Source organism: Panthera onca, chromosome E2 (genome assembly GCF_046562875.1).
Source record: "Panthera onca isolate mPanOnc1 chromosome E2, mPanOnc1 haplotype 2, whole genome shotgun sequence".
Taxonomy (NCBI): domain Eukaryota; kingdom Metazoa; phylum Chordata; class Mammalia; order Carnivora; family Felidae; genus Panthera; species Panthera onca.
The window spans coordinates 18,024,320-18,048,637 of NC_138353.1; the positions used below are offsets into that span (position 1 = coordinate 18,024,320).

Below are 24,318 nucleotides of genomic sequence, written 5' to 3' on the forward strand. Positions count from 1 at the left end.
CTGGGCTTGATTCCCTGAGTTAGTGTCTTTTTTTTTTTTTTTTTTTTTTTTTTTTAAGATTTTATTTTTAAGTAATCTCTATACCCAACACGGGGCTCAAACTCACGACCCCGAGATCAAGAGTCTCATGCTCTACTGACTGAGCCAGCCAGGCACTCTTGAGTTAATGTCCTAAAAAAATAATGTGTAGCTCAGGTGCTGAACATGCTACTGATTAAGACCTCAGTGAAATGGGATTAGTCTTGGCTTGTTTAGACTCTATTTCTTTTAATGCCACCCCAAATCAAATAAGCGTTTTTGGAAGGTGTAATACATCCCAGATGTACAGTCAGCAGAAAAATCCCAGATTTTTTTTTCTCACACATTACTGTTAAACCATCCTATATGGTTACCTATCTAATACACGATTTCCATCATTTCTAATTTTTTCTTACCTTATTTCTTTTAAGTTGGGGCATATTGGCGTTTCGTTTCGTTTGGTCTCTTAGAGCTAAGTGATACTGTAAAATTTCCCAGCAACTTTATATGCACGGTCTCACTGGAATTTCAGAATAACCCTGGGAGGCATACATCATCCTCATGATTATGGTTTGGAAAGGGAGGCTAGAGGTCAGGACTTGCCCAAGGACAGCTTAGTAAGTACAAGCGACCGTGAAGCTGGGGCTTTTACAGCAGTCCAGTGGTGTTTGAGGAAGGAAAACAGAAATGGAGCTCAGTTGGGTGGGAATTAGAAGGGAAGTCTTTCTGGAGAAAGTGAATTTTGAGTGGGGTTTTATAACAGTGGGAAAAGTAAGCAATCAGAACATGAGGGAGTATGGAGTTGTGGCGAGAGGGACTTACAAATAGGAAGGGTCTCTCTGAAGAATATTTTCTTGGACAGATTGGGCCCCTGAGTGAGGCCAGGGATTCCTTTCCCGAGCTGCCTAGAGTAATCACTGGGGGGCTTTTAAAGGCTCATCCGCTGCCCCACCCTCAAAGAGTCAGGAGATTGGCATGGGGTGGGGGACTGGGGGGGCGTGTACTATTTTTGTACCTCTTCGTACAGTTCTGATGTAGAGCCTCTGTTGCCGACCGCCAGGCTGGGGCTGGGATCAGTTAACCAGAGACAGTGGGCCAGGGCTCCTTCTTGGGGAGAGATGAGTTAGGAAGGTGGGATTGGGCAGGGAGAGAGGATACTAAGTAGGTAATGGAATGATAGGATAGGAGTTGCTGGAGGAGAACTCGTGACAGTAGGAAAACTCTGCAGGCTTCTAAGCCCGAGGGTTACGTGTTTTAGGCCCCTGAGATGCAGCTGATAACATGAAGTCAGGATTCACCCCACATCCTCTTTCTAGGTCCCGTCTCCATTCACCAAATCTAAAATGGGATCCCACCAGCCCCGACAGTCACTCTACTCATTACATCCTGACCTTCAGCCATTTCTGCGGTTTCCCATGCATCCCCTTCCCCCCGTGCTGCTGACTGTGCTGCTTCATCGCATTTTCGCCCACCCCAGCCTTGCAGAAAAGTACAAAAACTGTGGACACTCGCTGCAGAGTTTTACCGTCTTTATTTTCAGTCTGCCAGGCCAGGTTGTGTACTCCTGGGCTCACTGGTGTTGACCTCTGACTGATGGGTGCCAGGCTGCGTCCTGACCCGTGTGGGGTGCCACGGAGGGGGAAGACAAGACCCAGACCTCCGGCAGGTTTGACGCAGGGAGACAAGATACACACACGAAGGCGACTGGAGCATACTTACAAAGCAGCAGGTGGAAGCGATAGATACAGTGCAAACCTAGATCATCAGAGGCCTGAGTCTCCAGTCCTCCCTCTTAATCCCCGCCCCCCCTTGGCTTATAACCTTCCTGAGTCTTCTTTGACCTCATTTGGTATTCTCATCCACCTCTTTCCCGTTGGCTTCTTTCCAGCATCCACAGCTAGACCGGCGTCTAGGTGTTGTTCAAAGCTTTATAGCAAGATTGCTTTAAGGACTCTGCTTGAGCCCGGTCATCCCCAGCTGCCGGCTACGTCACAGGGACTGGATTTGTATTAGCTACGTTGCTTCCGAAACCCTGGTCTGATGGTGCTTCTGTGCCTAACCATTTCTTCTTTTTGTCACAGAGCTGTGCTCCTTTGGGCTGGAAACTTCAGTCAGGAGGGGACACCAAGCTGCTGAGAGAGGTTTTCGCAGCCCCAGTAGTGGATCGGGGCTGAGGATTCCTGACCCGTGCTCCCACTCTCCCAGCCTGCTCAATTCTTAGGTAACCCAGAGTGCCTCCAAAGGTCCAGGACCCCCCTAGTCTGTAGTGAAGTCGGAACTCGGTGCTCCCTCGGCTTGACTCACACCCCTGTCCCCACTCGCCCCCTCCGCTGTCTCTCTGCCTTTGCGTCCCAACAGGGAGGAGCCCTGATGTCGCAGTATCTGCAACCCTTTTCCAAAGGCTCTGCGCACAGCCGATGAAGAGAAGTAGAAGAGCAGGGGGTCCAGACTGGCATTGAGGGAACTGAACACCACGGCTTCGACCCGCCACGGGGGGCTTTTCTTCGTGTAATACCCCACCAGGTGGGATATGTTGTAAGGCCCGAAGCACACCAGGAAATTAAGGAGGGTCACAACAGCCAGCCCCACAGCTCTGCGCCGCCTCTGGGCCCCCACGTGGGGCTGGGTGAGCATGATCCACACAAAGCGCCAGTAGCAGAAGATGGTGATCACCATGGGGACGAAGAAGAGGAAGAGGCACAGCTCCAGCCGCACCGGAAGCACCACGCTCAGCTGCGTTTCGGTGAAGTTCTCATAGCAAGTGATTCCATTCGTGTTTGCGGTCTGCTGGGTTGAGTTCAAGTACTGACCAATGATCACGATGGTGCAGTGACCAAAGGACATGACCCAGGCGACCACGGCAGCAATCACTCCGTACACAGGCTTGCGGGACAGCTTGTACTGCACGGGGAAAGCCACTCCCAGGTAGCGCTCGATGCTGATGCCCGCCAGGAGCCACGTGCTGCAGTAGATGCTGCTGTAGAAGCCGAAACCCGTGAGGGCGCAGAGCAGCTCGGGCAGATACCAGCGGAAGTTATAGGCGGCCTCAACCATCTTGAAGGGCAGCAGCAGCAGCAGCAGGAGGTCCGCCAGCGTCAGGCTGAGCAGGAGGATGTGGACGGGCGCAGGGTGAGGCTGGCGGACCCGCCCCACGAAGGCCCGCAGGGCCAGGAGGTTGGCGGGGAGACCGGTGAGGAAGATGACGACGTAGGCCGTGAGGATGATGGAGCTGCGCCAGTTGGTCATGGTTGCTCTGGAAGAGGACGGAAAAAGGCAGGGTCAGGAGGTGCCACTCACGGCCCACGGACCCTCGCCTGGTTCAGGCCGCGGACATCCTCCCTGCCACACTCTGCTTCCCAGGCCAGACCTTTCTGTTGCCACCACTGCTTTGCTTACACCACCTGCCAGAACAGCCCAGAGCAATTATTGACTTTGCCTGGGGCGGGATATTAAGCAGGAGTTATTACGTTCGCCATCATGTGTCTCTGGGGGGGGACCAACCCTTGGCTTTCTCCTCTCCTCACAGATACAGGAAGTTACTGTTATCGGTTCGTAACTTTCCTTGGGTCCCTTAGTCAGAGGCCTGCGGAGGGAAAGGCATCTCACAAAGGCATCTCCCGGGGAGAGAGCTGTGAGCCGTCTGTCAGGAGCACCCATGCCAGGAAAACAAACCCAGGCCTTGAGACCCAGTGCCGGCTTGCCACAGGACCCTGCCACACGCCCAGGAAGCAGGTGCCCGGCCCCCAGCCCATCTCCCTACCTCATTTTCCTCTCCTTTTGCAGAACACAGATTCTCCTCCACCTTTTCCTCTCCTGACCTATACCAGACTCTGGGACTGCACTGGAAAAAGGAAGCTAGTGGTAGGTAGGGAGGGACAGAGGGGAGGAAGGGTGAGCCAGTACTGTCTTTTGGGGATTGCCCCTTAAAAGACTCTAGAGAACATTCAGGAAAGCCCACAGGTAGCACCTGGCTTCAGAGCCCGGTGTTTTGACTATAAACAGAAGAACTCTTAACGGGGTCAACTCAGTTTCCATTTGGCTTGTAACCCTCGCTGCCCATATGCAGCCCGGCCCCTCCATCCTCCCTCTCTGGGCTTGATGTCCCGGCCTGTTTCCTTGATCCCACCTACACTGGCTCCTGTCTTCAGTTCCTCACAGACTTGCGTCAGCCCCCCAGCATCTCCCCCTCCAATCCAGATCCTGGCATTACTGCCCATAGCACAAGCACTGGGTTAGCTGCTTGCCTTGTCTGCAGTCCAGATAGGTGGCTTCTTGGGATTAGTCCTGAAGGAAAGTCTGAAAGCTTCTGGGAAAGAGGAACAGGGCTTTAGCCACTGCTACTGCCCATTTCACACAGGAAAAAAAATTGTAAGGAACCTGCTGGTAGAAAGCTTTTATACTAGCGCGAGTCATGTGACTGGAGAGGGGAAGGTCAGTAATTGAGCACTGTCTCCTCTCAAACCTGAAGGATGGGCACCCGCCGCCAGCATCTTCGTTCCCCGCCCCCCAGAGACCCTCACTCTGCCTGCCAGACCCAGATTCTCTGTCCCTAGGTCCTGAATTCTTTTTTCAATCCCAGGCATTTTTCCCATTTCTCAAGTCAGATGATCTTCTCTTTTCTAGGCAATTTCTTCTGTGATTCTTCTCATCTTCAGAAAAGAAGTTTCCTACGTTCTTTCATTCTTCAATTTTTTTTTTCCCCTGTATGGTCTCCTGTCCTCTGCCCACAACAGGTCTCTTTTGCCCTCTTGATTGAGACAGATTGGTTTCGCCTAGCCTGCGTCTTATTCTGGTGGAAATAGTGTGGGATTTAGAGTCATGCAGATGTGGGCTCAAACCCAAGTCCCTCCACTGTGACCTTGGGGCAGGTAAATTTCTTTTTTTTTTTTTTAATAATTAATTTGTTTTTTAATTTACATCCGAGTTAGTTAGCATATAGTGCAACAATGATTTCAGGAGTAGATTCCTTAGCGCCCCTTACCCATTTAGCCCATCCCCCCTCCCTCAACCCCTCCAGCAACGCTGTTTGTTCTCTGTATTTAAGAGTCTCTTATGTTTTGTCTCCCTCCCTGTTTTTATATTATTTTTGCTTCCCTTCCCTGATGTTCGTCTGTTTTGTATCTTAAAGTCCTCCTATGAGTGAAGTCATACGACATTTGTCTTTCTGACTAATTTCGCTTAGCATAATACCCTCTAGTTCCATCCACGTAGTTGCAAATACAAGATTTCATTCTTTTGGATTGCCGAGTAATACTCCATTGTGTGTATATGTATACACACACACACACACACACACACACCCCACATCTTCTTTATCCATTCATGCATCGATGGACAGTTGGGCTCTTTCCATACTTTGGCTATTGTTGATAGTGCTGCTATAAACATCAGGGTGCCGGTGGGGCAGATAAATTTCTGAACTTTAACTTCCTTTTCAGTCAAGTGTGGATGGGAATACTTCCATCTCAGGATTTCTGTGAGGCGTGGATGAGCTAGCATATATAAAGCATAGGGGCCAGTGCTTAGCACTTAGTGGGTACCCATGAGTGGAAGCCTGCTGGCAGCGTCCGAGCGACTGAGGCCACCGCCATGCCGTCTGACTTGGGGGAGTGTCAGGGGTTCAGGAGGCCTGATGTCCCTTTTACAGGGAAGCTGTGCCCAGGCTCGGTGTCTTTCCCCCCATGTGTTCCCTCTCCCTGTGGGCTGCACCTGACCTCTGCGCCACCCTTGTCCTTTCCTCATCCCTTACCCCCCTGTCTGTGTAGCCCCTCTAGAAGCACTTCAAAGCCCTGTCCAGATACACACACGGAGGAAACCAAGCCAGAACTTATTTTCCTCTTGAGGTAGGGAAGGGGCCTCTGTTTTGCCATCTGTGCTTGCCCCCAAATTTATTTGTATCATTTTGCTTTTATGATTTTCTATAAATATTCATGAGGATCTGGATTTAATGGCACAGCAGAGACTTCCTGAACACAGATGTTGAGTAGGACTGCCGCTTTATCTCGGCCCGTCCGTCCCCTGCCTGTGCCTGTTCTCATGTCACTGCACCCTGTCACCTGTGTTGGCGAGGCCCCACTGAACCCCCTCCTCCATGTCTGGGGTAGTTATGAAGGTAACAAAATAAAGGAAACTTGGGGCTCATGACTCACAACACCCACCTATGTCACATGAAAAGGAAATGCAACCTCTGAGGCCGAATTCAAGGACTGTGCTTTCACAAAAACCATGTCTTTCACAATCCCTCCCAAGTTCAGCTTTCTTTCATCATTATTACAGCCCAGCTTGTCAGAATAGGAAGTTGGGCCCGTTATCTAAAATTTATGTATAATCACTTTCTCTACTTCCTTATTCCTCAATCAGCACCCTCCTCCATCCCCTCGAATCTGGGTTATACCTCTGTTGTTCCATAGGACCTGCTCATCCTGCGATTGGCAGTGACCTCCATGCAACTAAATTCAGTGGACATTTTCTTCCTATTTTATTAGCCTTCCACACAGTTTCCGTAGCCTTCTTGAAACATTCTCTTTCCGTGAATTCTCATATATTATGCTCTTCTGGTTTCCCTGACTTTGCTCAGGTCACTTCTTAGTTTCCTTCACCGGCCCACCATTCCCTGATCGTCCTCTAAATGTTCGAGTCCCTTAAGACTTGGCTTCAGGCGCTCTCTCGTCCTGGTCCTGTGTAGCTCTTCGGCCTGTTGCATGCATTTCTGTGGTGTCGGTTACCATCTTCACAAAAGCCAGTTTTGAATCTCTATCCAGGGCTTCTGTGAGCCTTCACATCCACGTGTCCAAACGCCTGAGAGACACTGTCATCCAAATGTCTCCCAGGCATCTCAAATTGAGTGTGTCCAGAGCTGGCCTTCCCCAACAAGTTAGGCCTTCTTCCAGCATTCTCCCTGTTGGGGCATGGGATCTCTTCCCATTCCATCCCCTGAGCCATAATCTTGGAGTCCGTCTCAACACCGTCTTCTTCCTTATCCCCTGAATGCAGTCCCACACTTCTCAGAGCCCATTGAAGGCGTCCGTCTCTCTCCGTCTCCATCGTCCCATGTCAGCGTAAGCCGGAGTCTATTACCAGGAGGTTGGCAGGGGCCATGACCAGCTCCTTCCCAGCCACTCACATCCTGACAGTCAGTTCTCCATACTGTAGTTAGTGGGATATTTTAAAAATATCAAGCCACTTATATCACCCTCTTGTTTAAAATCCTTTCTGAGGTTTCTTATTGCCTTGAGGATAAACATCAAAACTCTTTAAAAAAATTTCTTTAATGTTTGTTTTTGAGAGAGAGAAAGAGACAAAGCACAAGCAGGGGAGGGCAGAGAGAGAGAGAAAGAGAGGGAGACACAGAATCCTAAGCAGCCTCCAGGCTCTGAGCTGTCAGCACAGAGCCTGACCCGGGGCTCAAACTCACAAACCGCAAGATCATGACCTAAGCTGAAGTCTGGCACTCAACCAGCTGAGCCACGTAGGCGCCCCAACGTCAAAACTCTTAACAAGGCCTATAAGGCCTGCTCGGCACGGCCCTTGCCAACTTCCAGCCTAAACTCATACGTCTCTTCTCTCTCCTTGCTGTCTCTGCAAGACCATCTCTTGCTTCCATAAACGTGCCACCTTCCCTCTGCCGGGGGCTCATGACCCAGCCTTTGCCTGCAGCGCTCTATTTCTTATGACTCAGTCCTCCTCCCCAGTCAGTCCCCAGCCTTCTTTCAGATGCCCGCTTCCTTCTTAAGAAAGCCCTCCCTGACGTCCTGGGTGCAGTTAGATTCTCTTAGTACATGTTCTCGGAGCACTGTTGCTGAATAGTATTCTGTTTCATGGATATTTCATATTTTATTTATCCATTCACCTGTTGCTAGACATTTGGGTATTTTTTTGTTTTTCAGTGTTCGGCTAGTGTGAATAAAGCTGCTATATGTACATTGTTGTTTAGATCTTGGTGCAAATATGTACTTTCAGTTCTCTTGGGCAGATACCTAGAAGTATATTGGCTAGGCTGTATGGTCAACTTCTTGTTCAACTTCTTAAGAAACTGCCAGTTTTCCAAAGTGGCTGTACCATTGTTATTCCTGCCAGCAATGCACGGGCATTCCAGCTGTTCCACAGCATCACCAGCCCCTCGATAGGTGTTAGTCTTAAGTTTTAGGCATTCTGATTACAGGCCCTGGTATCTCGTTGTGGTTTTAATTCGCTTTTCCCTGATGACTGTTGACGTTGTGCCTCTTTTTTATGTTCCGGGTACTGGTCATCTGTTAGATTATGGGTATTACATTTTTTCCCACTGTATGCCTTGTGTTTCCATTTTCTTAATGGTCTCTTGAAGAACAAAACAATTTTGAATTTTGACAAAGTCTAGCTTATTTTGTTTTCCTCTTATGTTTTGTGCTCTTATGTTCTAAGAAATCCTTGCCTACCTATCCAGCCCCACATCCTGTTGAATTTCCTCGGTATCTTTACTGAGAACGAATTGATTGTATCTGGGTGGGTCTGTTTCTTAAACCTCTCTTCTGTTCTAGCAATCCTTAACGTCTTTCCTTTTACCATCTCCCACCGTCTCGATGACTGTAGTTTTAAAAGAAGCCTTGGAATCAGGAAGTGTAAGTCCTCTAACTTCATGTTGTTTTCTAAGATTGCTTGGGCTCTTCCAGGTCATTTCCATTTCCAGATAAATCAGTTTCTACGAAAAAGCCTGCTGGAGTTCTGACTGGGACTGTGTTGAAGGCATAGATCAATTTGGAACTGTCGACATTGGAATCACACTGGGCCTGCCAGTCCAGGAAACATGACATATCTCCATTTCTTTAGGTGTCGAATTTCTCTCAGCAGTGTTTCCTCATATTCAGCAGAGAGGTTTTACACGTCATTTCTTGCATTGATTCTTAGCTATTTTTGGTGCTCTTACAAGTTGAATTTTTAAGACTTTATTTTCCAATTATTTGTTGCCCTCGTAGCATCTTTTACAATTCCTTCACAGCACATGTGTATCTCAGTTTGTTATAATACCTTTATCATGGGAGGATTTGCTTAGTGTCCATCTCCCTTGTGAAACTATCCGTGAAGGCAGGGAACATGGCTGTTTTTCTCACCATTGTATCCCCAGGGTATGGCATAGAGCCTGGCACATATTGGACACTTGATAATTATTTCTTGGATGATGTGTTGATGGATAAGCGGAAGAATTGGAATGGAGAGAAATCCATTTTCACAAGCTCTGAGTTACTTGTTTGCAGTTGCCTCATTTTAGCTTCTTCTGGGACCGTCATAAGAAATCCCAGCCGGGAATCACTTGCGAGCTCTTTTGTAGATTAAGGCACTCCCGTTACTTTTGCGGGAAGGTGCCAGGATCTTTCCTCATCACCAGTATCGATAATTCAAGCTAATGTGTCTTTATGACATAGATCCTGCTTAGCAAATATGAGGGAGGTATGGGTATAAAATATTCAAAAGGGAAGGGGAAGGCACTAACGGTAAATGAAGAGCTGTTGTTTCATTCATTCGTTCAACGAAAATGTGCCTGCTCTCTAGGATGTGGTGGGATCTGTGCCAAGCACAGGGTCAAAAAGATAAACACGGTCTCACACTCCCGGAGGGTGGTTACATGCTAGAGCATAGAGATTGTGAGCCTATGTGCCACGGGAGTCTTTATGCAGAGAGAGACACTGTGAAGGAAGTGAAACGGGGCAATGGCAGTGGTCACCACGTGGCAGGGACTTCCTTGGCCAGAGGCTTCGGGGAGGCCATCTCTGCAATTACTGTTAGCTGACCCCTGAGAGGTTGAGCCGGATTCTGGGGCTGGCCACTGTGAGACTCCGGCAGAGGAGGGGTCTGGGTGGGGGAGCTGGCAGATGGTGCAGGAAGGGAGAAAGCACGTGTGTGTGTGTGTGTGTGTGTGTGTGCATGCGCATGTACGCACACGTTCATGGGCAGTGGAGGAGGGAGGCAGAGAGGTTGGTGTGACTGGAGCGTGGTAAGCTAGAGCCATGACCGTGGAAGACCAGACGGGGTGTTAGTAAGGACTTGGGATTCCATCCGTAAGCAGTAGGAAGTCACTTGTGGGCCGTAAGAGGAGAGTGACGTGATGAGATGTAGGATGTGTGCGCTGCTGTGTGAGGAATGATCTGCGTGGTCTCCAGAGGGATGATGTCGGAAGCGGAGAGAGAATAGAAGTGGTCGGGGCCACCCAGGGGAGGACCGGTGACGGCAGGCATTCAGGAGAATGTGGCAGTGCAGGCAGAGATCAGTGGATTTGGGGTCTGCAACTTGAGATAAAATCACACTGTGGGAAGAGCTACAGGACACCAGAGAGAAATGGAGCTCTCCGGGGGAGTGAGAAGGAAGATGATTCTAGACCGGTATATCCAAGTGGACTTTGAGATCTCATTGCTGCCCTGTGCTGGCACATTTCGCCCCCCCCATTGGTTTGCGTAGTGCCCTTCCCCGCTTGCACCCTCTTTTAAATATCTTTTTTTTAATGTTTATTTATTTATTTTGAGAGAGAGAGTGTGTGAGTGGGGGAGGGGCAGAGAGAGGGAGGGAGAGAGAATCCCAAGCAGGCTCCTCACTGTCAGCACAGAACCTTGACGTGGGGCTCAAACTCATGTACCATGAGATCATGACCTGAACTGAGATCAAGAGTCAGATGTTTGACCGACTCAGCCGCCCAGGTGCCCCTATGGTCTTTTAGATGCTGCTTGTCCGGCCTTTCCCGTGATTCAAGTCAAGAGCAGTGTCCTCCACCCCGCGCCGGCACGGAGCCCCCTGCAGCTGCCGTCGCCGCCGCGCCCCGGGAAGGCACCGAGCCGCCCTGACGCCCCTCGCTGGCACGGCTGCCTGCGGAGCCGACGTGCGGCAGGAGGCAGCCGCTCTGGCGGCCCTCGAGGGCTCGGTGTTCCTGGCCCAGTTGATGATCCTCCTGATTAGCGTCGTCAGTTCCATCTTCTGTGGGCATCTGGGCAAAGTCGAGCTGGATGCCGTTACTCTTGCGGTATCGGTGGTGAATGTTATTGGGATTTCAGTTGGAACTGGCTTGGCCTCCGCTTGTGACAGGCTGATGTCTCCGTCCTTCAGAGGCAAGAACCTAAAACGCGTGGGGAATCACACTCCAAAGAGGAATCCTCATCTTGATGCTGTGTTGCTTTCCTTGCTGGGCCATCTTCATCAATACGGACCGTATCCTCCTGCTCTTAAAACAAGAACCCGAAGTCTCCAGGATAGCCCAGATTTATGTGATGATTTTCATTCGTGCTCTTCCTGCAGCGTTCCTGTTTCAGCTGCAGACAAGATATTTACAAAGTCAGGGCATCATCATGCCTCAGGTGATCACTGGGATTGCAGCAAATGTGATCAACGTGGGCATGAATGCCCTTCTGCTCTATGCCCTGGACCTTGGAGTGGTAGGATCTGCCTGGGCAGACAGCACTTTCCAGTTCCTCCTGTGTGCTCTCCTTCTCCTGTACACGTGGTGGGAAAAAATCCACATCAATACCTGGAGAGGGTGGACTTGGGACTGTTTCCAAGAATGGGGCTCCTACATCCAGCCGGCTGTCCCCAGTATGTTCACGGTGTGCACTGAATAGCGGACCTTTGAGATCGGAACTTTCCTTGCAGGACTGATTAGCGTGACAGAGCTCGGGGCCCAGGCCATCATTTACGAACTGGCCTCTGTAGCCTACAGGGTGCCCCTTGGCTTTGGTGTGGTGTGGTGGTGGTCAGTGTCCGAGTGGGCAAGGCTCTGGGGGCAGGGAATGCTGAGCAGGCTCGGGACTCTAGCATCACCGTTCTCCTGTGTGCGGGTGTCTGTACTCTCGTCGTGGGCATTTTACTTTTGGCGATGAAGGATGTGATTGCCTATATATTTACCGGAGACAGAGCTATTATTTTACCTTGTGAGCCAAGCGATGCCTAATTTTGCTCCCTTTCAGCTATTTGATGCCCTTGCAGGCGCCTGTGGTGGAATCCTACGAGGTATAGAAAGACAAAAGATTGGTGCTATCGTGAACACCATCGGTTATCATGTGTTTGGTTTTCCCATCGGAGTATCTCTGATGTTTGCCGCAAAACTTGGGATAATAGGTCTATGGTCTGGATTGATAGTCTGTGTCTTCTTTCAAGCCCTTTTCTGTCTGGTGCTCGTCTGGAGGACAAACTGGAAGAGAGTCGCAGAGCAGGCACAGGTTCGAGCTGGGGTGAAAGGGATCAAAGAGCCCACGCCACACCAACGGATCTGCCTGTGTTGGAAAAAGAAGTCACCGATGGAGCGATTTTACCTGATATCATATCGTCAGATCAGAGAGCCAGACCCAGCTAAGGGCAATAGAAGAAAACAACCGGTGTGCGGCGGCCACTGTTGGGGATGTTTTGACAGTGAAGCAACTGATTCTCTATCGTGGAATGGCTCTAGCTGTTGCCGTTGCTGCTCTTTTAGCAGGAAGTCTAATAAGAGTTTTTCAGTGAGCGTGGCTAAAACAGAAGAATTAGCAGCAGCCCACACACTAGACGTGATAATTATTGTGATACATGAAGCCTGGGAGGTGACCCTGTCATGCGCACAGTGGTTTCTCTCCCAATTGTGAAGGGAAAGGATATCAGTGATGTTTTCTTAGTTATCCTGAGAATCTGCACTATCCTGTTGGAGATCACGAAAGGAGTTGTAATTCTAAGTTTCTCCCAAACATTAACTCTACCATGGGTTTTAAGGCTGTAGATTTGATTTTCCCTGCCCTAAGTGTTCTGTACTCTTACACTGAATGTCTTCCTTCTTTTGGGAAAGTTCATTGCCTTCTGAACTTGATTGCTGATCCAATTTTGTTTGTATTTCTCTGTTAACGTATTTAATCTTGTCAGTGAGTGTGTATTAAGTGCCTGTTCTAGTGCTGTCTCAGGTATTGCCATGTAAACTTTTATAAAATAAACACCTTAAAATTGAAAATGTGTGCCTATGAGGGAGTGCCTGGGTGGCTCAGTTGGTTCAGCGTCCGACTTCGGCTCAGGTCGTGATCTATCGGTCATGAGTTCAAGACCCACATCGGCCTCTGTGCTGACAGCTGGGAGCCCAGAGCCTGCTTCAGATTCTGTGTTTCCCCCTCTCTCTGTCCCTCCGCCACTTATGATCTGCCTCTCTCTCAAAGTAAATTTTAAAAAAATTAAAAAAGAAAAGCAGTGTCCTCCAGTTCTGCAGCCTTGCCCCCCACATCCCCAGTGCCGGTGCTCCACTGAAGGGGAGGAACAAGAAGGTGCAGCCCAGAACTAGCATCCCAGGAGTATTCTTCAGGCCTGCCCCTTTTGGACTCCTTAGTGGGCATCGTGGGTTTTGCCACCCACTGCTGGTAACCATACCCTGACCTCCCTCTGCAGAGACCTCTCCTTCCTTTACTCGGTCCACCTGCTTGCTATTAATCAGACTCCAGGCCTCTGGCCAATAATACCAGCTGTGGTGGCTGAATAACGGTCTCCCTAAAAGATATGCGTGTCTTAATCCCTGGAACCTATGAATGTCACCTCACATGGGGAGAAAGAACTTTGCGGGTATGATGAAGAATCTTATGGTGGGGAGGTTATCTTGCATAATCTGTGTGGTCCTCAAAGGTCATCAGGGATACTCTTTTTTTTTTTAATGTTTATTTATTTTTTTAGAGACAGAGAGAGAGCACACGAGCAGGGGAGGGGCAGAGAGAGAGAGGGAGACACAGAATCCGAAGCAGGCTCCAGGCTCCACGCTGTCAGCACAGAGCCTGACGCAGGGCTCAAACTCATGAACCACGGGATCATGACCTGAGCCGAAGTCAGACATTTAATCAACTAAGCCACTCAGGCGCCCCGATCACAGATATTCTTATGAGAAGGAGGCAGAGGGAGATTTCAGACAGACAGAAGAGGGGAAGATGACAGGATCACCAAGGCAGAGACTGGAGTGATGAGACCACAAGCCAAGGAATGCCAGTGCCACCAGGTGATGGAAGAGGCAGGGAATGGGTTTTCCTTAGACCACCATACTGGTTTTGGATTTCTGACCTCCAGAACTATCAGAGACTAAATTTCTGTGGTGTTAAGCCACTGTGTTTGTGACAATTTGTTATAGCAGACACAGGAAATGAATACACCAGCCCCAGCATTTACTGCCCATTCTGATACTGTGTGTCAGGCACTATGCTAAGAGCTTTGCAAAGATGAACTCATTAATCCCGAAAACGTTCTGTGAAACAGACTCATAAACAGAATAGACTGGTGGTTGCCAGAGAGGAGAGGAAGTGGGGATGGACGAAATAGGTTGAAGGGGATTAAGAGGTACAGCATCCAGTTATAAAATAAATAAACCATGGGGGTGAAAAGTACAGCATAGGGAATATAGGCAATAAAAAAATTCTATGAGTTTGGCACACTCATCCCCATTTTATAGATGAGAAAACTGAGGTATGGGGGTGGGGGTTAAAAAATTTGCCTAAAGTCAGACAGCTGGTAAATGGAAGAGCTGAACTCTGAGCTTGGGAGCCGGACAGTCTGGCTCAGGAGTCCGTGGTCTTCACTGCTGGACTCTGCTCCCCCTGTGCTAGGAGGGTCCAGGTTAGAACCATCTCTCCCAGCAGCCTGTAGAAGTCGTAGAAATCCCACACAGGAGGGTACAAGGGCATAGGCAAGGGTATAAGATCATGTCATCTGCTTCCCTTAAAGTGTCTGCATGGTCACCAGGCTTCCTGCCATTGGGCCTTCACTCTTTCCCTGAACCCATGACAGAATGACCTTCCACCCTAGTTCCCTGGGATCCCTTCCACATGTTCTGGTTCATGCTCTAACCCCAGATCCCAGGGGCTGTCATGTTTAACCCCTCCCTCCCTACCTGTATTTAACCACTTTGGATACACAGAGAATAGGGGGGAGATACCGTCTACTGTTGCTCTCTATGGAATTCACTGTCATTTAGTATTTATGAGCATGCATGTTTATAAGGATCTGGATTTGATAGTGAAACAGGACTAAGAACTTGGGAGGAGACTGTTCCTTTATTTATAGAATCTTGAAGAGGCTGTCTGACCTTTCTCCTCCACCCCGCTTCTCTGTCTGCTGTCCCTGTAAAACTGACCTTCAGACCAAGAACAGGACTAATAATCCCCCCACCCTCGGTCCCCTTGGCTACACGCAGCTTCCAGCCCAGACCTCCAGGTAGCTTTCAGCGGCTTAGGCCTCCTTTGAAACAGCAGAAGGCAGCTGGCTGTTAGCTTGGACTGCCTTTCGGTGTTGACCATGAGCCAAGGAGGAAGGGCAGAGAGTCTTTAGCGGTGGAAGTGTTACAGGTTTCCTCAGTGAAGCTGTGATGTGGTTGCAGTCAGGTGCTGGCTGATCCTGCAGAAGTCAAGCCAGCTCAGGGTGAAACTGGTGCTCTGTTCCTTTTCCAGCCCAGCCTTTCCTCTGCTTTCCTCCCCTTTACCTGCTTCTGTCCCATATGCACCTTGTCCCCCCACCCCCTGGCCCCACGAAGTGTGGCATCATGGGAACTGCCAGGGTTTCTGTCCAGTTTGCAGAATCTTAGGAAACTCAGATTTCACCAGAGAATCTCAAGAGGCATGGGGGAAAGTGTCAGAAATTCCTGGGTGGGGAAAACGGTAGTACATGTGGTTTGAAAATTGTAGTTTTCCAGAAGGGAAAGCCCTGATTTTCTTAACACAGACTATAGAAAGTACAGTTTGTGTTTATCATAAACGGAAATTGGTTAAAAATAGATTGAGAAACAGCAGTGCAGTTGACGTAATACTTTACTACCAGCTCTCCGAAAAGTTTATATGAACTAAAATCTACATGTTGAGTCACACCTCCCGCCCCCGCCAGCTCCTTCGGTGGCCAGAGGAATTCAGATCCCTCAGTGAGCAGTGAGGCTTTTGTGAAGAGAGGTAGGGCGAGGAGCACACAGACCGGGTCTTCGTGTTCAGGGCTTCCCTCTTTCCCCCCTGGGCCCTTGCTCTGCTGGAATAGGAAGCCACAGCGAATCAGCACCTAAGACTCCCCTGTGTCCTTACCACGGACAAAGCTAAAAGCCTTAGATCTCTAATGAACCTGGAAACCCAAACCACAGAGGCTTAAACACATACATTTTTCTCCTTCTCCTGTCGCATGAAGGAAACAGGGGTGCATGAAGGCCACAAGGCTGGTGCAGCTTCTCAGACGCGGTCCTCAACAACCCGGGCTTTAGCTTGCTGCTTCACCATCCCTAGATTTGACTTTTTGCTTCATGACCTTAAGAAAAGCATCTACATTTTGAGCAAATAGGAGGTGGAGAGTATAAGGAGTAAAGGACATGTGAGCTGAATGACTGAGTGACTTTATTCTGTAAAACAGGTCCACAGCAAGACTGAGCAGAAGCCATGGAGAGTCCCCGTATCCCCCACACATGCACAGCCTCCCCCATTATCCACATCCCCGACCTGTGGTCCATTTGTTACAATGATGAACCTACGTTGACATATCATCATTGCCCAAATCTATCCCTTTTTGTAACCAAGAAAATGATAGCTTCTCTAGAAGCCCTCCTTAGCAGACTTCTTATGTCTCATTGGCTAGCGCTGTATCTCATGACAACCCCTGGCTGCAAGGCTTTCTGGGAAAGTGAATATTAACTGGGCCTTTTCCCGATCTGACTAAACTGGGTAAAGAAGAAGGGGAGAATGTCAAAATTATAGAAATCTTGAATAGTACATAATAGGGAGGAAAAATACTTCTAAGACTAAAATATCTGTGATGACATACAGAGGCATATGATTTTACAGATTCAATGCAATCTCTATCAAAATACCAATAGTATTTTTCACAGAACTAGAACAAATAATCCTAAAATCTGTATGGAACCACAAAAGACCCCGAAGAGCCAAAGCAACCTTGAGAAAGAACAAAGCTGGAGGTACCACGATCCCATATTTCACAATATACTACAAAGCTATACTAATCAAAACAGCATGACACTGCCACAAAAATAGACACATAGATCGGTGGAACAGGATAGAGTGTCCAGAAATATATCTATACTTATATGGTGAATCCCCCTACAACACAGGAGGCAAAAATATACAATGAGTAAAAGATAGTTTCTTCAACAAGAGGTGCTGGGAAAACTGGACAGCTACATGCAAAAGAATGAAACTGGACCACTTTTGTACAGCATACACAAAAATAAACTCAAAATGGATTAAAGATCTCAATGTGAGACCTGAAACCATAAAAATCCTAAAGTGAAACCTAGGCAGTAATCTCTTGGACATCACTCTTAGCAACATATTTAGGGATATGTCTCTTCAGGTGAGGGAAAGAAAAGCAAAAATAAACTATTAGAATATTAGAACTACGCCAAAATAAAAAGCTTTTGCACAACAAAGGAAACCATCAACAAAACAAAAAGGCAACTTACTGCATGGGTGAAGATATTTGCAAATGATATATTTGATAAAAGATTAATATCCACGATACATAAAGAACTTAGACAACTCACCACCAACCAACCAACCAACCAACCAACCAACAATCTAATTAAAAAATGGGCAGATACCTGAATAGACACTTTTCCAAAGAAGGCATACAGAAGACCACCAGGTACATAAAAAGATGCTCAATATCACTAATCATCAGGGAGATTCAAAACAAAACCACAATGAGATATCACTTCACACCAGTTAGAACGGCTGGTGTTAAAAAGACAAGTGTTGGGGGAGGATGTGGAGAAAAAGGATCCCCCGTGCACGTTGGTGGGAGTGCACATTGGTGCCACCACTGTGGAAAACTGTGGAGATTCCTCAAGAAATTATAAATAGAAATATCCTATGATCTAGGATTTCCACTGCTGGGTATTTACCCGAAGAAAATGAAAACACTAGTTCAAACAGATATATGCATCCCCTGTGTTTACTGCAGCATTATTTATAATAGCCAAGATAGGGAAGCAACCCAAGTATCCAATGATAGATGAATGGATAAAGACGTGGTATACATGTGCAATGAGATGTTACTCAGGCATAGAAAAGAATGGACCTAGAAGGTGTTATGCTAAGTGAAATAAGTCAGACAGAGAAAAGGAAATGCCACATGATGTCACTTATATGTAGAATCTAAAACAACCAACCAAACAGAAACAGACTCATGCAGAGGACAAACGGGGGTTGCCAGAGGGGAGTGAGGTGTGGGGGTGGGTCGGTGAAATAGATAAAAGGATTAAGAGGTACAAACTTCCCCTCATAAACAAGTCACGGAGATGAAAAGTACAGCACAGGGAATATAGTTAATAATATCGTAAAAATGTTGTGCAGTGACGGGTGGTAACTACCCTTACCGTGGGGAGCACTGAGTAGCGTATAGTTGTCAAGCCGCTATGTTGTACACCTGCGACTAATATAACACGGTATGTCAACTATATCTCAATAGTAAATATTTTTTAAAAGCTCCAAAAAAAGGTGTGGGGGTTGAGAAAGGACTTTTATAAATTGCTTTTATGGAAGTGTAATTTATATACAATAAAGCCTACTAATCTTAGAGATGCAACTGATAACCGTCAACTTATGTATGTGTTTGTATAACTATTACGTAGGTCAAGATACAGAACATTTTCAATGTCCTGTAAGACCCGTTTGTGCCCCTGCTCAGAGAGCAAGCCTCCCGCCTCTGAGATAACCACTACTCCAATTTCTACCGCTAAGAGAGGGATATTAACCATCATAAATCTTGGAAGGAAAACATGATGGATACAGAGGAACAAAAGGGAGGGAGAAGAAGGCCAAATTAATGGTTGCTTTGGTAATATTACTGCTCTCCTTTGCCTCTTAAATTGTTCTGATTCCATTTTGAAAACCTTCCTCTTAAAACGTCATCCAAAACTGAACACAGAATTTTTAGTTTGTGTGAAGTTGATATAAGCTGAAACTCCAGTCAGTTGGGACTGGATTCTACTGTGTGTAATAGAATAACTCTAAGTAACAGCTGTGTAAATAGGACAGAATTATACTCCCCTGTCATATAAAAGCAGCCTGGAGGCTTGTAGTCCAGGGCACCCAGGATTGTCTTTGACAGCCTCAGGAAGACTTCAAAAAGACCCATTCTCTTCTAGCTGTCTGCCCTACCAATCCTAGAGTAGTAGCCTTTGTCTCCATGGTCCATAAGGGAAGCTGAAGCCCCATCCATCACATCTGTGTTCCTGGAAGCAGAATAAGAGGAAGGGAAGAAGAAACATTCACTTCTTCTCAATCTCTTAGACTTCTTAGAAGTTCCACACAACACTTCTGCTAATAACTCACTGGCAAGCACTTAGTCTAATGACCACACCTGACTGTAAAGAAGGCTGGGAAGCAGCCTTTCAGCTGGGTTGAATGCACTGGTAAAAATCAGACTTTTTTACTAAATGAAGAAACCAGTAATCTTTTCCAAATTGGAGTTGTACAGCTTTTGCAGATGAGCCCTCTCTCCCCCAATTCTGCAGCCTTTGCATCACGTCCCCAAAGGCCTGACAGATGCCTAAAGAAGAGCACATCTCCACTTACGCCATCCCGTCGGGCCTTGTTCTCAGGGAAGACCTCAGCACATGGGAAAGAATGTACCACGCAGAGAATTGCCATCAGCCACACTACTGTCTCGTTCCACAGTCCCTGGGGTTGGATCAATATAATTCAGACCAGTTGCAGAGGTCAGTTTTGTCCTGGGAACACAAAATCAGATGCGGGCATTCTATTAGCATCCCAGGCAGCTATCTGTGGGCAAGTCTTACATTATCTATATTTGCATTTGCTTTGACACAAGTGCCATTCATCTCCCAGTGAAAGAACTCAGCCACAGCACTGGGAGACAGGAGCCGGGAGCCCAGCTGCCCACGTGGGGGACAGAGGGAGACCAGTTGGCCGGGAAAGCTGCCCTGCCATATCCTTCCATGTCAGTCCAGCCAAGATCCGTGGGCCACAGAGCATGCTGCTCTGGAAACAGAGGCAAGACCAGGCAAAGGCAAAGCTTTCCTTTGTCAGAGGCACCTGGACTGGGCCAGGAGGCAAGGCCTCAGCTGCCTTGAAAGGGTGGAAGCGGCAGGTCCGGCAGCATTTGGCCAGGGTTGTGAATGAAGTTGCCAGACTCATCATAGACGAAGAGAATTGTGGAATCAGGTGAGGCTCTCTGAGAAAGTCCTGCTTGAGTTAAAAAAAAAAATTAGGATAAGGCACCTCCCTGATTTTATGTTCCTTTTCCTCACACTTAACCGACTGAACTTGAACCATTTGCCTTGTTTGTTTGTTTGTTTGTTTATAATTGAAGTATTGTTGACACACAGCGTTACATTAGTTTTGGGTGTAGAGCATAGTGATCGGACAAGTCTAGATGTTCTGCTGTGCTCACCACAGATGCAGCTACCTTCTGTCACCACACAGCGCTGTTACAAGCCCACTGACTGTATTCCCTCTGCCGCACCTTTCATCCCCATGACTTACTCATCCCGCGTCCGGAAGCCTGTATCTCCCACTCCCTTTCACCCATTTTGCCCGTCCCCCCTCTTCCCTCTGGCAGCCATCAGTGTGTTCTCCGGATTCATTGATCCGCTTCTGCTTTTTGTTTATTAGTCTCCCATTTGCTTTTTTGAAACATCCGTTGGTGCCTCCTCTCCCACTCCCTAGTAGAACCATTAGTGGAGTTCCTTGATGGGGTAAAGATCCTACTTGTCCGATTCCCCATCCTGTGTCTCAGGAGGGACTGACTCTTTACTCTCCCTGATTCTTCTCCTCGACGCTTCAGACTTTCCACTTCTACTCTTGCTGGATAAGACGTGTTCTTGCAGGATTTTGCAGTTTCAGAAGTGCCCTCCCGCCACGTGAAGTCGGGAGCTAACGGGCACAAGTATCTGTGAGTTGCACCTGCGCCCCATTCTGTCTTTCTCCCCCAGAGGCCTCTCGGGCTCCCCTGAGAAGGGCGAACTTGGGAAGAGAGGAGGTGGGTGACTCTTGCCTCAGTGGGATCGTTCTGCACAGTGGCCTTTGGCAGCATAGGGTCAGAACCTGTGCGGAGAGCGTCTCTCGTCCAGAGGCCCCGGCTGAGATCTCTCGGCCGGGCCTGCAGGCTCAGAGCGGTTTGGCCAGCCGCACACGCCTGCCGCTGTAGCCGAGGGCTTGGGTCAGCCCTGCTCAACCCCAGGAAGTGAGGTGGGAAAGGCACGTTCGCAAAGCCCTGAAGGAAGAAGTTCTGTGTCAGGACCTGCTGTGCTCAGGTCCAGCGCAATTTCCAGCCTGCACCGTGATGTTCCCCCTTCTTGCTTACTCCAGAAAGTGATGGAGCACTTGTAACTGGCAGTGACAGTGGTGCGGCTTACCTTGTATCCGCTCATTTCTTTGTTTACTTAAACTCACAAACCCCGGTCCTTTCAATATTACTATGAACCGTTGACCTGCATTTCTTGCCTCTGGTTGCCACACACCAGTGTGTCTCAACACTTTTTTGAGAACCACTGAGTTAGAGGACCGGATGGGCCAAGACGCTCCTGGCCCGGCTAGGGACGGACCAACCCACCTGGGGCTCCTGTGTGGCCTGGCCCCTGTGTAAGCATCTGCCCGCGTTCACCTCCAGACCCCATTTGCTTTTCTGCCCTGCTGACGCTCATCACACTGGTCCCAAGAGAGGCACCCTCCACTGAATCCTCCAGCAGTCTCGGTGCTTCTGTGGCGTGTGCTCCAGCACCCCCCTCCCCTCCCCAGACGCAAACAGTGGGGTAGCTCCCATGGTGCCCGCCCCCCCGCCCCCCGGAAGGCGTCGGGGCTTCGGGCGGAGGGCGCAGGCCTGCAAACACCTCCATGGCTGTTCTCTCCTGGGCCGCAGAGCCCTCCCATCCAAGGCGTCAGGTGTCAGAGGGGAAGAGCCCTCGCGGGGCCCTGCTGAGGCGGTGGGGCCCTCTTTGCTTCTCTCCACATCTCTGCCCCTGCGAATCTGATCGATCTCTCCGAATCTACGTTCTGACTGTTCTCCCAGGCCCCTTTTCACATCCAGGATCCACGCAGCCCATACTTTCTCTTTTGGAGGCCTCTTTCAGGTCACCAGCTGACCTTTTCCTCCTGGTCTTTCTTCACCTCCCTTCCTCTCCACCCCCACCCTGGACAATGTCAAGTTTGTGAAGTTCCTGTTCCCTTCCTGGCACGGTCCAGCCAGAGCAGTTTCCTCTCTGGTTTTGCATCACTCGGCATTCCCTGGTCAGCAGAGCACATTTTGTAGAAATTGGGAACCGCTGGTTTTCGGGTCCAAGGGCCCTCAGCCTGCCCAGAAAAGTGTTCCGCGGCCACGTGGCCTCACAGAGCCCGCCGCTGTTTGGGGGAATCCAGCTCCGCTCTTGCTCCCACACATGTTCTCTGCCACCTCCTCTCTTCTTTCCAGTCACCTCCCTCTGAACTTTGCGGGCCCAGGACAGCCCTAGGCTCCTCGGAAAATCCCAAAAGTCTCTTGGATTAGGCAAGTGAGGGCAGGGTGACAACCAGGTCATGCATCCCATCTCCCCACGAACAGACGGGGATAGAGGAGCAAACAAGACAGACACGGCCCTTGCCTTTGTGGACTTTACCTGGTAGTGGGGGCAAGGAGGACAGAAGAGTATATCCATAAACATCGAAGGTATTTATTGTCATGGCACTTTCCTTGAAGGAGATAAAACAGGATGATGTAATAGAATTACCTGGGATGAGAGGGAGGTGCTGGGAGTGGCAAGGAAGTGTTCCCTGAAGGAGTGGCATTGAGGAGAGACCTGAAGGAGCTCTCCAGGTGAAGAGCCGGAGGAAGAGCACTCTGGGCAGACAAGACGGTTTGTGCAAAGGCCCAGGGGCAGCGCAGAGCACGGTGTGGTGGAGGAACTGAAAGGAGGCCAGCATGGCTGGGGCAGGACAAGCCCATCGTGCAGGGGTCTGTAGTCCCAACGGGCAGAGTCAGACTTTATGTTCAAAGTAATAGGAAACCATGGAAGGGTTTTGGGCAGAGAAGTGAAATCTGATTTATGGTTTTTGAAGACCCCCTCTGGTTACCTGTTGGAGTGCAAGAGTGTGTTGTTCCTGTCTGTCAAAGCTTCACTCTTCCCCTGGCTTTCGGGGAGGTCGGGGAGGCCTCCTGATGCAGGAGCCTCTGTAGGGACCTCACATCTCTCTCTTACCCCTCCATTCTCTCTGTGCAGGCTTCACTGTCCTCTCACACGGGCCCACTTTCCAGATAGTAGGAGCAGAAGGGAAGAGACTGCTCGCTGTGTCTCTTGCCTCACTTCCTTTGCATCATTTTACTTTTAGAATTTTTTCAATGTTTATTTATTTATTTTGGGGGGGGGGAGGAGCAGGGAGAGAGGGAGAGAGAATCCTAAGCAGACTCTGCACTGTCAGCACAGAGCCAGATGTGGGGCTTGACCCCATGAACCATGGGATCATGACCTGAGCTGAAATCAAGAGTCAGATGCTTAACTGACTGAGCCACCCAGATGCCCACTTTTAGAGTTTTCTATAGCTATTCATGACTTTTCTAGATTTGTGTGAATGACACAAACTTCCCCTGAAAGAAAGCATTGGGAAGGGAGAGTGCTGCTTTTCCCCCTGAGTCTTTTTTCTTTAATTTTTTTTAATGTTTATTTATTTATTTTGAGAAAGAGAGCACACATGAGCAGGGGAGGGGCAGAGAGAGATGGAGAGAGAGAGAGAATCCCAAGCAGGCTCCACACTGTCCGTGCAGAGCCTGATGCGGGGCTTGAACTCCTGAAGTGTGAGATCATGACCTGAGCCAAAATCAAGAGTCGGATGTTCAGCTGACTGAGCCACAACCAGATGCCCCTCCCTGAGTTGTCTTGCCTTCATTCCTGCCCGCCCTGGCCCACGCAGAACAGGCCACACCCTCTGAATGTTACCGAGGAATCTCAATTCTGGAGCAGAAGTCAAGTATCAGGCCACAGTGGTTCCCATGATCCTCAGGTCCCTGCCGTTACCTCCTTGCTGTCTGTGGTTGTGTGTATGTGTGTGTGTGTCGGGGTGGGGGGGAGGGTTGAGTGGGGATGGGGGGCTTCCTAGACCATCCCTCTCCAGGTGTTAAGCCTGGATAAGCAGGAAGAGGAGGGAGAGTTTCTGGTGTGGGAGGAACCAAGTGGGGCAAAGCTGAGTTTCCCTGCTTTCCACCAGCTGGCCTCACTTCCTTCCTCTGTCCCAGCCATCCATCTGATACCGTGTGGCTGACCTGCCCCCTCAGTCTCTCTGAAGAGCAGAAGGTTTTGGTTGGGGGCTGTTTGGGGAGACAGGGTGTGGGATGGGATGGAGTAAGTACTTTGAAAAAGCATATTTCATACACTTTTGTATT

At 48.9% G+C, this 24,318-nt stretch overlaps 1 protein-coding gene, 1 long non-coding RNA gene and 1 pseudogene across 4 annotated transcripts in view; 2 read left to right on the forward strand and 1 right to left on the reverse strand.

The window, feature by feature from the left end:
- Window positions 1-24,318, forward strand: part of LOC132691056 (uncharacterized) — a 66,067-nt gene that overhangs the window by 13,126 nt on the left and 28,623 nt on the right. The window lies entirely within an intron of this gene.
- On the reverse strand, window positions 1,533-4,377 carry FFAR2 (free fatty acid receptor 2). Of its 2 annotated transcripts, none has more exons than XM_060652204.2 (2): window positions 4,263-4,377; window positions 1,533-3,271 (listed from the first exon to the last, which is right to left on the reverse strand). In XM_060652204.2, exon 2 carries the CDS (start codon window positions 3,262-3,264, stop codon window positions 2,275-2,277), a length of 990 nt encoding a protein of 329 aa, XP_060508187.1. In that variant the 5' UTR covers window positions 3,265-3,271; window positions 4,263-4,377; the 3' UTR covers window positions 1,533-2,274. The 2 variants fall into 2 exon arrangements, with proteins under 2 accessions (XP_060508187.1, XP_060508186.1); XM_060652203.2 differs by lacking the exon at window positions 4,263-4,377 and adding an exon at window positions 3,779-4,256.
- LOC144614668 (multidrug and toxin extrusion protein 2 pseudogene) lies at window positions 10,635-12,946 on the forward strand (annotated as a pseudogene).